The sequence below is a fragment of the Brassica oleracea genome, chromosome C1 (genome assembly GCF_000695525.1).
Source record: "Brassica oleracea var. oleracea cultivar TO1000 chromosome C1, BOL, whole genome shotgun sequence".
Classification (NCBI taxonomy): domain Eukaryota; kingdom Viridiplantae; phylum Streptophyta; class Magnoliopsida; order Brassicales; family Brassicaceae; genus Brassica; species Brassica oleracea.
The window spans coordinates 34,768,378-34,782,264 of NC_027748.1; the positions used below are offsets into that span (position 1 = coordinate 34,768,378).

The window sequence follows — 13,887 nt, forward strand, 5'->3', positions numbered from 1 at the left end:
TGGATTGAAACAATCAGGTCGAATGTGGTACAATAGGTTAAGTGAGTACCTAGAGAGAGAAGGATACAAGAATGATCCGATCAGCCCTTGTATCTTTATAAAGAAATTTGGTCAGAGCTTTGTGATTATAGCAGTGTATGTTGATGATTTAAATATCCTAGGAACCTCTGGAGAGATTTCCCAAACAGTTGAATATCTTAAGAAAGAATTCGAGATGAAAGATCTTGAAAAAAAAACAAAGTTTTGTTTGGGATTACAGCTTGAGTACATAAGAGATGGAATCCTTGTGCATCAAATGACATATACAGAAAAGTACTCAAGAGATTCAACATGGCCGAGTCTCACCCATTATCTAGCCCCATTGTCGTCAGGTCCCTCGGCCTGGACACTGATCTGTTCCATCCTAAGATGGACGATAAAGATGTCCTTTGTCCCGAAGTGCCATATCTCAGTGCCATAGGAGCTTTGATGTATCTGGCTAGTCACACACGACCAAGATTAAGCTCTTGTCCAACCCAAAGGCACTGGAACGGGATTAAACATGTTCTTCGTTACCTGCAAGGAACGAAAGACTTGGATTTATTTTATACTAACCAAAACAAAGAAGGTTTAGTTGATTTTGCTGATACAGGTTATCTTTCGGATCCACACAATGCTCGATCACAGACAGGCTATGTTTTCACACATGGTGGAACGACCATATCATGGTGTTCTATGAAGCAGACGATCACGGCCACATCTTCAAACCATTCGGAGATCTTGGCTGTTCATGAGGCCAGCCGCGAGTTGTTCAGAACTGGGAGAGTACTACGTGTTGTACTCTTTTTCCTTCACCATGGTTTTGTCCCACTGGGTTTTTCCTGATAAGGTTTTAATGAGGCAACGTGAAGCGTATTACAATCCTGTATGGTTATGGCATCCAAGGGGGAGTGTTATAAATCAAGTGATGAATGTCCATAAGGTCCGGTTCATAACCGACCCAATGCTAGAGAGAGAGAGAGAGTCGACCATGAGGAGAGAGAGATAATCGACATCTTGCATTTTCCTTATTAGATTATGATTTGTACTCTTTCCATATTTGTATTTCCTTTCTTTAGTCTTTCTATTATTCTATGACGGTGTAATTTCCTATATATAAAGAGCTCCTTATGTTTATGAACTAGGTGATTTACCCGCACTTGCGGGATTAATAATCTTACAAATATTTGTAAATAGATATATTTTAAATTTTTTATAAGGGATAAAGTTTTTTTATTTTAAAAAAAATATATTTTATTATGTAAAATAAATTTGAAAACATTCATATATATACATAAAACTATACACATGGATTGATATTTATTTTTAAAATATTATGATGTAAATTATTTTTTGGATAACATAATATATAATATTTTTAATTTATGGTAATTATATATTAATAAATTAATCTAATATTATTATTTATTAAGGATAAACGCTCTAACTTTCAACGTGAGAAAAAAAAATCACTTCGTAAATAATATATAAATATTTTTGAAAATTTATTAACTTTTGTCAAAAATTATCAAAATGAGTGATTTTGATTCTCTTAATAAATTTATCTTAAAAGATAGATGATTCATTATATCTTATATGATATATATACTAAAATGAAAACTGATTTAATATTACTAAACCAAATATAATGTAAATATATATATATATTATTTTAATATTATTAAAGTAAATATAATATAAATTTAACTATGATATTATTGTTACAATTTTTTAATTATTTTGAAGATAATGATAAATTATCAGCTAAATTACTAAAACTATTTATTAAAATTAATAATAGAGCATAAAATATAACTAAACCTAATCCAATGTGTATATCCTCGTATCCAGCGAATAAGAAATATGTTTTCAAGCAACTTAAGTAGAATCATGATTCACTAAATAGGTTTTAAAGAAGTATTGGATTTAAGTTACAAAAAAGAAGTATTGCATTTCCACATTATTTTAAAATCATGAAGCGTTAACCTATAACTTTCTCCTACATGTCAATATTAAATTTGTTAATGGTAATCCAATCACTTTCATTCAATTCACTGGATATATTAAAACATTAGCAAATTCCTTTTTAATGCCATCAACAATATTCCTTGTTAATGTATGATCTATCTTCTCACCGTGTACTATTAGAAAACAATCAATATTTCAAAATTTTATAATATAAAAGTATAACTAACTATTAAAACTCAACAATCAATGAACATGTCAATACATATTGCAAAATCAAGGGTTTCGAAATAGTCAATGAACATCAATACATATTACAAAATCAAAGGTTTCATTATGTCCATCAATAAACAACAATACTTATATACATGTATCTACTGACGCTAACATCCACCAATACAAAATCAAGGGTTTCATTATGTCCCAGTCCCTTAGCATGGTTAAACTTTTGTAATAATTTAAAGCAAATTTCCCATATAAACTTAACAGCAAATATTATATTATCGGCAAATTCAAACATTATGCATTTAGTTTACAGTAAATAAAATAATATCAGATATTTATATAATGATGATTTTTAAGTTTTAAATAATAATATAGATCGATTATTTAAACATAGATTCAATTAAAATAATTAAAATAAGAAAATTGTTAATTAAAAGTGTTGAAAACATGACAAATAAACAAAATATCCTAAAATCATAGAGAACATGACAAGTAAGCCAAATCACTTCTCAAATAATAATATAGATAATATAGAAACATAGATTATATTCTCTAGTTTAACGACACTTTTTAGTTTCTTTTGATATTGATTCGAGGAAAATCTCAAGTTCCATAAACGAATCAGTACCAATGATGTCTAAATGCATATCCTTTTTTACAGAATTTTCAGATTCAAATATAATGCTTCAAAGTATTTTAACTAAAAGGTCTAATAAAAATTATTTAACTATAAGTACTTATCAAAACTATTCTGCTAGACTGGATCCCCTAATCAACGGTTTGGGTGGCTTTCCCTCTGGACCGGCTCTGTCTGGTGGTCCATTCCATGCATGTCATTCAGAAATTTTGCGTGTCCCAGGTGTAATCCAATCAATGATCCAATGCTGTAGTTCAAGAAATTAAAAGTCAAAAACAATCTAGACATTCTTGTTAATTATAAGAAGCGACTTGGTGCAACTAATGAACCTTCAAATTTTAGCAAAAAAAAAAAAACTAATGAACCTAGATGTATACATGACAATAATTAAACAGTGAGAAGAGTAATTCAATTGAAAGAAAAGAAAGTAAATAAAGTAATGCCATGCATGATGCCATCATGCATGATGCATGTAAAAGAAGAAGCAGATGATAACAGACATCTGAGATTGCGTCTTATGTTTTGTGCTCAGGCAAGTAGGCTTCAACACGTTTATCTGGGACGGAAGAACTGAACAGTATCGAACCAAAAAAATACGGAACAAAATCGAACCGAATTCGATATATATCTACACAAATCTTCTAATGAATTGAAAAACCAAAACTGAACAAAATTGAAAACCAAATGAATATTCAAAATTTTAAAGTAAAGTTTATATGTCTAAAAATATCATTTTTATTTAGTTTTGAAATAATAAAATATCCTAACAAGATTATTTATAAACCGAATTATCCAAAAATCTGTATTTTTTTTATATTCAAGATATATCAAATTATTCAAATTACTTGATATTTTATCCAAAGAGTCCAATTTACCATATTTTTTCTGTGAAAATTTCCATGTTATTTGTAAAATTTATCCAAATTAATTAAAGTTATCAAAAATGGAATGAATCGAAACTAAGTTGGATCCAAATTGTTTTAGATAATAGCAGGTTCTCAACTTTATTATTTGAACTGAACCACAAATAGAAATAATCAGATTGAACCAAATTTCATAAATAATCGAACGGATACTAAATTTCTAAAACCAAAAGTCGAATCAACCAAACCGAAAATTTCGAAATGACAAAACTTTCTTAAGTAATAAATTAAGTTTAAGAGGGTAGTATCGTAAATAAGCAGCAGTAGTTTGTTTTTCAAAAATGTCACGGCCCATTATATTCATCCAACGGCTAATGTTAATTGGAGATGTTGAAACAGCTTTCTCAATTGGTTGGTTTGATTTGGATCGGTTAATAACACTAATTCCGGTTGAGAACTGGACCCGGAAAATACTAAATTTTGATCGGGTCGGGTTGTAATCCTTTATAAATAAACGCCTCATACGATCCATCGAGCCCGCTAATTTGATCCCCTTGCGATTGGGTTTTCTTCCGATTCGAGCATTGCTGCCTCGGAGCTCCTCTTCGCCACCGTGCGCTCAATCGGCTTAATTCTCCGTCTCCGGTTTAAAGGTTTTCTATACTCTCAATCTCAATTAGGGTTCCAAGGTTGATTCGTGATTCTAAGAAGCGAACTTTGCAGGGCACTTTATTGGATTCGAGATGGCTGAACACAACGAGGGTTCTTCAGGTAATATATCGTTGCAATTTAGGCCAGCTCGTGACTGTTTTCGTTTTCAGCTATGTTTTTAGGGTATAGTAGTTTCATTAGATAAGAGTCTAAGAATTATTATGTAAAATCAAATGCCTGATTATAACAAACATGTTTATTGAAAACTTTTGATTTGCAGAGGACAATGAAGAGTATGCGGACAGAAGCAGGGGACTGGAGTTTATCTTTGGAAACGTTGATAACTCTGGTGATTTGGATGCTGATTACCTTAATGAGGTGATTATTATAGCTTTTACTCTTTCTGTGTGTTCATAAGTTATGATTGTGTATGCTCGATGGTTTTCAATTCAACAGGACGCCAAGGAACATCTTTCTGCATTGGCTTCGTCTCTGCCAGACATAATGGTGCCATTCTCTGACTCTTTTCTAGTCTTGTTTCTTTAAATTTATAGCGATGTTTTAATCATCTTTTTTTCTTGTACGTGTTTCTAAACTCAACAGTTGCTGGCCAGTTCAGGATGTACAACAAGTGATCCAGCTGAACAAGGTGATGTTGTCCGCTTGTCTCCTGCAGTTTTTTTTATAACCTTTCTCTTGGTTACCTTCAGTTTCCAACGTTTAGTTTTCATTTTACCCTTCTACAAATTTCTACCTTCCTGATCTTGCATTCTCTTAGCTTGGCCTTGGTCTTAGTCTATTTATAACTTGATAATGTGATGGAAATTGTCTTACATAAGTTGTATACATTAAATTTTAACAAGGTTAGGTCTGAGATTTTTAAATCTGCAACAAGTCCTGCCTTCCACGTTACCAAAGCCTGGTTATCAGTTTGACTGACTGAGGTTGTGCATCATGTAGATTACAACGAAAAAGCTGCGGATGCTGTTGATTATGGGGATATTGATGAAGAGTATGACGGGCCTGAAGTTCAAGTAGTTACTGAGGAAGATCATCTACTGCCAAAAAGAGAGTATTTTTCGTCTGCAGCTGCCTCGGGTAGTTTATATTCCAAAGCTTCTGTGTTTGATGATGACGATTATGATGAGGAAGAAGAACAAGAGGTGGAGCACATGCCATTTGAAGAAACTTTTGATTCTGAAGATAGTGAATCAGGTTTGCTATCGAAATTTCCGTTCGTGAACAAAAAGATTAGCAGATTGAGTTCTCTACTTTTGGTGTGTCATTTAATTTTCCTCGGGACCTACTGATTGTCGGACATAAAAAAATATTGCTTTGCAGTTGTCTTAAAGGAAGAAAACGCTTTGGAGTTTGAAGAGGAGGCTTCCATGTTGGGAAATGAGGAACGATTGGACACAAATGAGAAAAGCGCAACATCACTGCCTACCCTGTATGTTGAAGATGGTATGGTAGTCTTACAATTCTCTGAGATATTTGCTATTCATAAGCCACCACAGAAACGAGCAAAGAGAGAAAATAGATATATCACTTACAGAGGTACGTGATCTGGAACGGTCTTCTTATGTTTGTTTCTTCTCAAATCCTATTGAGTTCTTTTGTTCTGGACATGAGTTTCTTAAAATCTGCAACAACAATAAAATTTCTGTAGATTTTCAGCATTTCCTCTTAAAATCTTAAGGCCATTAGGTGTTGAAAGCATGCGAACTTATGTTTCTCAGTCTCTTCATGATATGTGTGTGTATTTGGTGCCTCAAAATGATGTGCTGCGTCCTTTTTGTCTTTATTTTCTCTCTTTTTGTCTCTGCATTCTTGTTTTCTGTTTATAATTCATCTCTTCTTATGGGACTCTTAAATCATAGCCTCTGTTGTACAGACAGATACAAATCTATGGAGCTTGTTGAAGATGATGAGGGGTTACTTCTTAAGAGCCATGGTAGGGTCAACACTCATGTGAAACAAGCTGATCTGATTCAGCTGGATGTTCCGTTACCAATCAGAGGGAATATACAGCTGGTAAAAGCTGGCACATTCGGAAGCATCATACCAGAATCGAGAGAATTTACCAAGCCAGGACGGGATTCATGCACCACGGGTGAACTGTTGAAGCAGGACTTAGAAGACGATAAATCATCTCTGTGCCAGTCACAATCATCAATGGAAGTTTTTCCTCTTGACCAGCATGAATGGGAAAATCGAATTATTTGGGAAAATTCTCCTGGAGTTGGTGGTAATTCTTGTGAAAGCTTCGAATCTGAAATTGAGTCAGAAAGCCTGCTTATTCAAGGAACAAACTCAGAGACTGAACAAGAAAGCTTAAACGTGGTGAATTCTGGAGAGCAAGCTCAAGCTGAAAATAATAAGCGTGTATCATTTTTTGTCAGTGCCTTGGAGTCTCTTGGTTCACACACTACTAGTGAGTCCACTAACAAAAGTAGACGTCATCCGCAACTCCTTAGGTTAGAATCTCAGTGGGATGAGGATCATCCTAGTGAAAATGACAATAGTGGAGGGAAGAACTTAAAGCAGCTTAAAGGGGACACTCTTGGACGCTTTAGCAGATTTGGATTGCAAGAGAGGGATATGGGGGATGACGCATGGTTAGATAGCATAATTTGGGAGTCAGATAAAGAGTTGAGCAGGTCGAAACTAATATTTGACCTTCAAGATGAGCAAATGGTCTTTGAAATCCCTGATAACGCGGAAAGCAAAGATCTTCAACTTCATGCTGGATCTATGATTCTATCCCGGTCTTCAAAGCCCAAGGATGAAAGATTTCAGGAAGGCTGTGGATCAAATTATGGGTGCCAATTCAATATTTCTAATGACAAGTTCTATATGAATGGGAAAAGCTGTCAGCAACTGCAAGCAAATGCTAATCAATTCGGCGTACACAGTTTAAGAGTTCTTCATTCAGCGTCAGCGATTAGACTGCAGACAATGAAGAACAAATTGAGCAAGTAAGTGGGTCACTCGTATTTACATTGTTTTCTGTCTGCACACTTCAGATTGCTATCACACTGGATATAGTTCTTTTGACATCCATCTTTTGGTAGTATCTGTTATAATGTTTTGTGTTAACTCGTTGCAGTAAAGACTTAGCAAATTTTCACCGGCCCAAAGCTTTATGGTATCCACATGACAATGAGCTAGCGATCAAGCAGCAAGGAAAGTTACCAACCCAAGGATCCATGCATATTGTAGTTAAGAGTCTGGGGGGTAAAGGAAGCAGGATACACGTTGGCATAGAGGAATCTGTCTCTTCTTTAAAAGCCAAGGCTTCTAGGAAGTTAGGTTGGTTATTTTTCCTTTCACTTTCTGTTTAGACGCGGATTCTATTTGGAGAACATGAGGTACTATTGATTTCACTGAAAATTGTTTTGCAGATTTTAAGGAAACTGAAGCAGTGAAGATTTTTTATATGGGAAAGGAACTTGAGGATGGAAAGTCGCTTGCTGAACAAAATGTTCATCCAAATTCTTTGGTCCATATTTTACGCACCAAGGTACATCTGTTACCATGGGCACAAAAGCTTCCTGACGAACATAAATCTTTGAGACCTCCGGGGGCATTCAAGAAGAAATCAGACCTATCTACTAAAGATGGCCATGTTTTCTTAATGGAGTAAGGCACAAAACTTACTTGTCTAATTGGGAACTTTTGTCTTTTTTTTTTTCTTAACCTGCATGCTACTTTGTTGCTCTTGTGGTTATTTTGTTCTATGTCCATTTAGTCACCATTACTTTTCATCAATCTGTGTTAGATATTGTGAAGAGAGGCCCTTGATGCTCAGCAATGCAGGAATGGGTGCAAATTTGTGCACGTATTATCAGAAGTCATCCCCAGCGGATCAGCATGGAAACCTGCTGTGCGATAAAAAGGACACTTTAGGGAATGTGATGATTCTAGAACCTGGGGAGAAATCTCCTTTCCTTGGGGAAATACAGGGTGGCTGCAGTCAATCATCTATTGAAACAAACATGTACAAAGCACCTGTTTTTCCTCATAAGTTGCAATCAACGGATTATCTGTTGGTCCGGTCTTCTAAAGGAAAGCTCTCTCTAAGGCGTATTGACAAGACATTTGCTGTTGGACAACAGGTTTGCCTTTTGAAATATTTATCTCTTTGTTTTGGTTTCATGTTTAAAGTCGGCGTGCTGAGATTGTATCTTCTTAGGAACCTCGAATGGAAGTAATGTCTCCTGCATCAAAGAATCTGCAGACTTATTTGGTGAACAGGATGTTGGTCTATGTGGACCGAGAATTTAAGCATCGCCGCCGTATTCCTGCAGATGAGCTGTCTTTCTTATTTTCTAGCTTATCCGATGCAGTAGTCAAGAAGACCATGAGAATTCATGGTATTTTTCTAGAGGTAGTTGTCAGATTCTTGCGCATAAGCGGCATCATGCAAGTTTCTGTTTTACATTATCACGCTGACGTCTTTCATGGACTGAAAAATGCAGAGGGATAAAAATGGCCATATTTTCTGGTACAAGAAACATAGGTTTGACAAGATTCCACATGAGATTGAGTTGAAAAATCTTGTGGCACCAGAGGATGTAAGTCTTGCTTTTGTGTTCGTTTCATGTTAGTGAGCTTTGAGAGCTATTTCTGGAAATATATATTTAAAGATGCATTCTCTGTTTTGTTGGCCTAGGTGTGTTCCTATGAGAGTATGCTAGCTGGGTTGTACCGGCTCAAACATTTAGGGATCACGCAGTTTACATTGCCTGCCAGCATATCAACTGCATTGGCTCATCTCCCAGACGAAGCCATTGCTCTTGCCGCTGCTTCACATATTGAGAGGGAGCTGCAGATTACTCCTTGGAATCTGAGTAGTAACTTTGTTGCTTGTACAACTCAGGTGAGTATCACTTATCTATCCTGAGAAGTTTTATATGCAGTGAGTTCTTATCTTTACATTGTATCCCGAATCCATAAAAGGCATGGTCACTCATCAGTTCTCACTGCTCGAGCGATACATTACTAGTACTTTGCAATAAGGAATAGAATCTATTTCAGCTCTATCGTCTCTAGTTTATTAAGAGGGTTTCTGAATCCTGTCTCTGGAAGTGGAGTCGATGTGCATTCTTTTATTACTTGGCCGGTTCGATTCTCATTTACCTGATTTTCAACTTTTTGTCTGAGTAGGACAGAGCAAATATAGAGCGTTTGGAAATTACTGGAGTGGGCGATCCCTCTGGACGAGGTCTAGGATTCAGCTACGTCCGAGCTGCGCCAAAAGTACCAGCTGCAGCTGGAAGTATGAAGAAAAAGGAAGCAGCGTGTTGCGGAGCGCCAACTGTAACTGGTACAGATGCTGATCTTCGCAGATTAAGCAGGGAAGCAGCTCGAGAGGTTCGTTTCTTTATTTTAAATGTCTAGGAACCTAAAAGGACACATATTCTCGCCTATTTTTCTAGTTTGACCAAGTGAGATATGGTTGGCTGGATCTCTTTATAGGTTCTTCTCAAGTTCAATGTTCCTGATGAGAAAATGGCCAAGCAAAATCGATGGCACCTGATAGCTATGATACGCAAGCTATCGAGCGAGCAGGCTGCATCTGGTGTACTTAAGGTTGACCCTACGACAATAGGTAAGTATGCCCGTGGCCAGAGAATGTCTTTCCTACAGTTACAACAGCAGGCCCGGGAAAAGTGTCAGGAGATTTGGGATAGGCAACTTCTGTCCCTTTCAGCTTGTGATGACGATGAGTCTGAGAGTGAAAATGACATGGACTCCTTTGTCGGAGATCTGGAAAATCTACTTGATGCTGAGGAGTGGGAAGAATCTAATACGTCTAAAAATGACAAGTTGGATGGAGTCAACGGATTCAAAATGAGACGGCGGCCATATCAAGTTGTGACAGACGAAGATGTTGAAGATGAAGCTGCTGAATGTGCCGAGTTACGCCGATTGCTGATGAAAGGTACGTGCTTTTAACTAAAGCATTAGCGCTATTCATCTTAAGATTGTTTCCGTAATGAATCACTGACCGGTGGTGTTTATCTAGATGACGAAAAAAGGAATATGAATGCTGAATTTGTCAGAAAGGACAGTGTCAGTGCCAAGAAACATATTGCCACCCGTCCTGATGCATCTTTCTTAGTGACTAAGAGCACCTTCAAAAACACAAGAAACGTCAGCGTAAGTTCGGAATTTTTTAAACCCTTTCCCTCTTTTCTTTTATTGCTTACTGTGTCAACTTATCAGGTCCTGCATTAGACATAATATGATCATTCTGAGGTGATGTTTGCTCTATCTGTCTAAACCAGGTATTCAAAGAAAGAAAACCAGTGAGAGATAACTTCTTCTGTGGAGCCTGTGGTCAGGTATAATTACTTGTTAGACTAGATTATGAAACTAATATTGAATCAAAGAAAAAACAACGCTTGACTATTATCTTCATGACCAGCCTGGACACATGAAAACCAATAAGCACTGCCCAAAATACAGAGCAACTACAGAACCACAGCCCGAAGGTATATATGTGAAGAAGTCTTCTGGGACACCGAGTTCTTCGGATCTATCAGGCCAGGTCAAGCTGGAACCTATCAAAAGCAAAAAGGCCGCCCCAAAAAGTCCAACAAAAGTTTCTGTAGATGAAGCTCCGAAGGGAGATAATCCAACTTCCAAAACCGGAGGTCTTACCCTGAGGTTTAAATGTGCTATACCCGCTGGAGGGAGGTTAGATAAACCCGGTTCTGAAACTCCAAGACGCTCTATGGAAGAACCTGATAGACCTTTACCTTCATTGATGCCTGCATTTATCAGAGAGAGAGGGGAGAGCGAGTCTCACAGGCCTTCTGTTTCTGGACAATCATTTTCTAATACAGAGAGAAATCAGGCTGCATCAAGCAGGCTCACTATGTCAATCACGCAGCCATCATTACGCATGGATAAAGAACTCGTGATACAGCGGCCGAATGAAAGGGAACAGCCCCAGAAGAAACTTGTTATAAAACGTTCGAAAGTGATAACTGATAGCCTTGAACTGACTTCACAGTTTGAGTCCAGGAAGACAATGAGAATGGCAGAACCAGAAGGTTTTCAGAGTCAGCAGAGATTCAGATTGTCAGAGAACTCACTACACCGGGGACCAAAAGAGGGTAGAGTGTGGCAAGAAGAACGGGAGATAAGTACGGAAAGGCACAGGGAAGCAAGGGTGAGAAGGGATTATGATGATATGACTAAATTTGAAAAAGCCAGTGAGATAGGGAGTGAAAGGGAGGAAAAGGAACGGCAAAAGAAGCTGCAGCCGGAAGTAATAGAGAGATATCTAGAAGGTTATCCTCGTCGAAGAAACGATAGAAAATTGTTAGAAAGAGTTCAGAAAGTCAGAAGCCAGTATGACTCTGACTTTGAAAGGAACGTGGCAGAGTACGCACCTCAACCAAAACGACGCAAAAAGGGAGAGGTACAATTCTCTTTCACTTTATCTCATTGCTCTGTAACCACGTTGCATGCGTTCACTGTGATACATGATCCTATGAGAATTCATCTTTGTTTTCTCTTCTCTGTTTACTTACCAACAGGTTGGCCTAGCAAACATCTTGGAAGTCATAGTGGACACACTAAGAGCCAAAGAAGTGAACGTGTCGTACCTCTTCTTGAAACCTGTTTCGAAGAAGGAGGCTCCGGACTATCATGACGTTGTGCAACGCCCCATGGATCTCTCGATAATCAGGGATAAGGTACGGAGGGTAGAGTACAGAGACAGAGCGCAGTTTAGAAATGACGTCTGGCAGATCAAGTACAATGCTCATATTTACAACGACGGGCGTAACCCGATGATACCACCCTTGGCAGATGAGTTGCTGGTGAAATGTGATGGCTTGTTGGATAGATATAGAGATGAGTTAACAGAAGCAGAGAAAGGTATAGTAAATCACATTGACTGATTGAGAATGGAAGCTGTATCCTATTTTACACGGGATGGTATCAAGTTTCCATGTTTCAAATAAATTTCGACACTTCCTAATGAGTAGTGAAGGGTATATGGAAGAAATTACAAAAGTAAGGCAGCGTAAATGAGAATAGCAACAACAAGAATTCTTTTTATATAAACTGAAAGGGAAATTAACAAATGTCAATCTTTTATCAAAAAAAAAAAAAAAAAAAAATTAAAAAATGTCTTTGTCGCCAATTTTTAGTAGCCCATGTAGGTAGGCTGACGTGAACACAGGAACTGACTGGTGAGAGTCCTCTGAAGAGAGCACTATTGGACAACCAAGGTTTTCAATTGGTGTGGCTAGGTTTAATTCAAAACTAGATTTTGAGCCATGCAGGCGCACGGATATTCTGTTTAGCATTTATATTGTTTAATTATTTTTTAATATGATTTTGAGAAAAAGACAAAAATAGCACTAAATCAAGTTTATGTTCCCAAACTAGCACTCAAGGTCAAAAGTCACAAAAATAGCACTTAATGTTTTATCAAAAGTCATAAACTTAGGGTTTAGAGTTAAATGGTGGGGTTTAGGATTTAGGGTTTAGGGTTTAGGAGGGTTTAGGGTTTAGAGTTTAGGGTTTAGGGTTTAGAGTGAGAAATGAGGTTTTGGGGATAAGATTTCAAATTTTGAAAAATAAAAAAATTAAAATTTTCAAAGGATAAACTTAGAAAGGTGCTATTTTGGTCATTTTAGTTTTTGAGTGCTATTTTTGTGATATAAACTTAGAAATGTGCTATTTTGGAGATTTGCCCTATGATTTTTTTTAAATTACTTATATTAAATATTTGTTTAATATGTATTTTGAACACAATAATTTTATTGTGGTTTTAATCGATATAATTTAGTTATTGTCTTAAACAATAAATATTGTTTCATATTGTTCTGAATGTTGTTTTGTTTCTTATTATAGACTATTTTAAGACATTATTTAATTTTTTTTGTATTGAATGTATTTTTTAGGAGAGAGAAATAGTATAATGTTAATCCCCTATATATTATTTGAGAAGCATTACAACTTCTTTTTGTAGCCACATGTTATCACTAGAATGATTCTTAGAATCATTAGAGAAATATGTTGCTCCATCCAATTATATAATAAGCTTTTTATTAAACTAACAATAAATTTATCATTAATGTACTTTATTATTTCCTTAAATAAAATTTACTGAATTGCCTAATGTGGCTAAAGTATATATGAGAATTAATGATTTTGAATAATAAAGATTTGATAAAAAATAGTGTATCTTCTATCATATTTGTTTAATTTTAAACTATTAAATAAATTAAACAACCATAATAACCATATAATAAAAATTTAGATTTTTATGTATATGTTATATTTTGAATTTTTACAAACGGCTATAAATTACTAAAACTGTTAAAAGTCTCACATTCAAATTTTATGATCCATGGTTTAAAATTTTTGCTAAGACAAAATATAAATGATTACAAAAATTATATAAGAAAAAAGTTTAATTTAATTAATTATTAAGATTAATATATATATATTTTTAAATTAAACTATAAACCATATAAAATACAATATTTTAGTTTCAAA

The 13,887-nt window shown here is 35.7% G+C and overlaps 1 protein-coding gene across 1 annotated transcript; it reads left to right on the forward strand.

Moving 5' to 3' along the window:
- Window positions 1–4,268: 4,268 nt before the first annotated feature.
- Window positions 4,269–12,358, forward strand: LOC106315304 (transcription initiation factor TFIID subunit 1). The gene is made up of 20 exons (XM_013753043.1): window positions 4,269–4,361; window positions 4,432–4,479; window positions 4,640–4,737; window positions 4,816–4,866; window positions 4,963–5,008; window positions 5,320–5,574; window positions 5,701–5,916; window positions 6,254–7,337; window positions 7,469–7,671; window positions 7,764–8,001; window positions 8,141–8,477; window positions 8,555–8,749; window positions 8,841–8,936; window positions 9,035–9,241; window positions 9,529–9,735; window positions 9,841–10,306; window positions 10,391–10,524; window positions 10,653–10,709; window positions 10,793–11,794; window positions 11,913–12,358. The coding sequence occupies exons 2-20, from the start codon at window positions 4,452–4,454 to the stop codon at window positions 12,276–12,278; spliced, it is 5,286 nt and encodes a 1,761-aa protein (XP_013608497.1). The 5' UTR covers window positions 4,269–4,361; window positions 4,432–4,451; the 3' UTR covers window positions 12,279–12,358.
- Window positions 12,359–13,887: the final 1,529 nt, after the last annotated feature.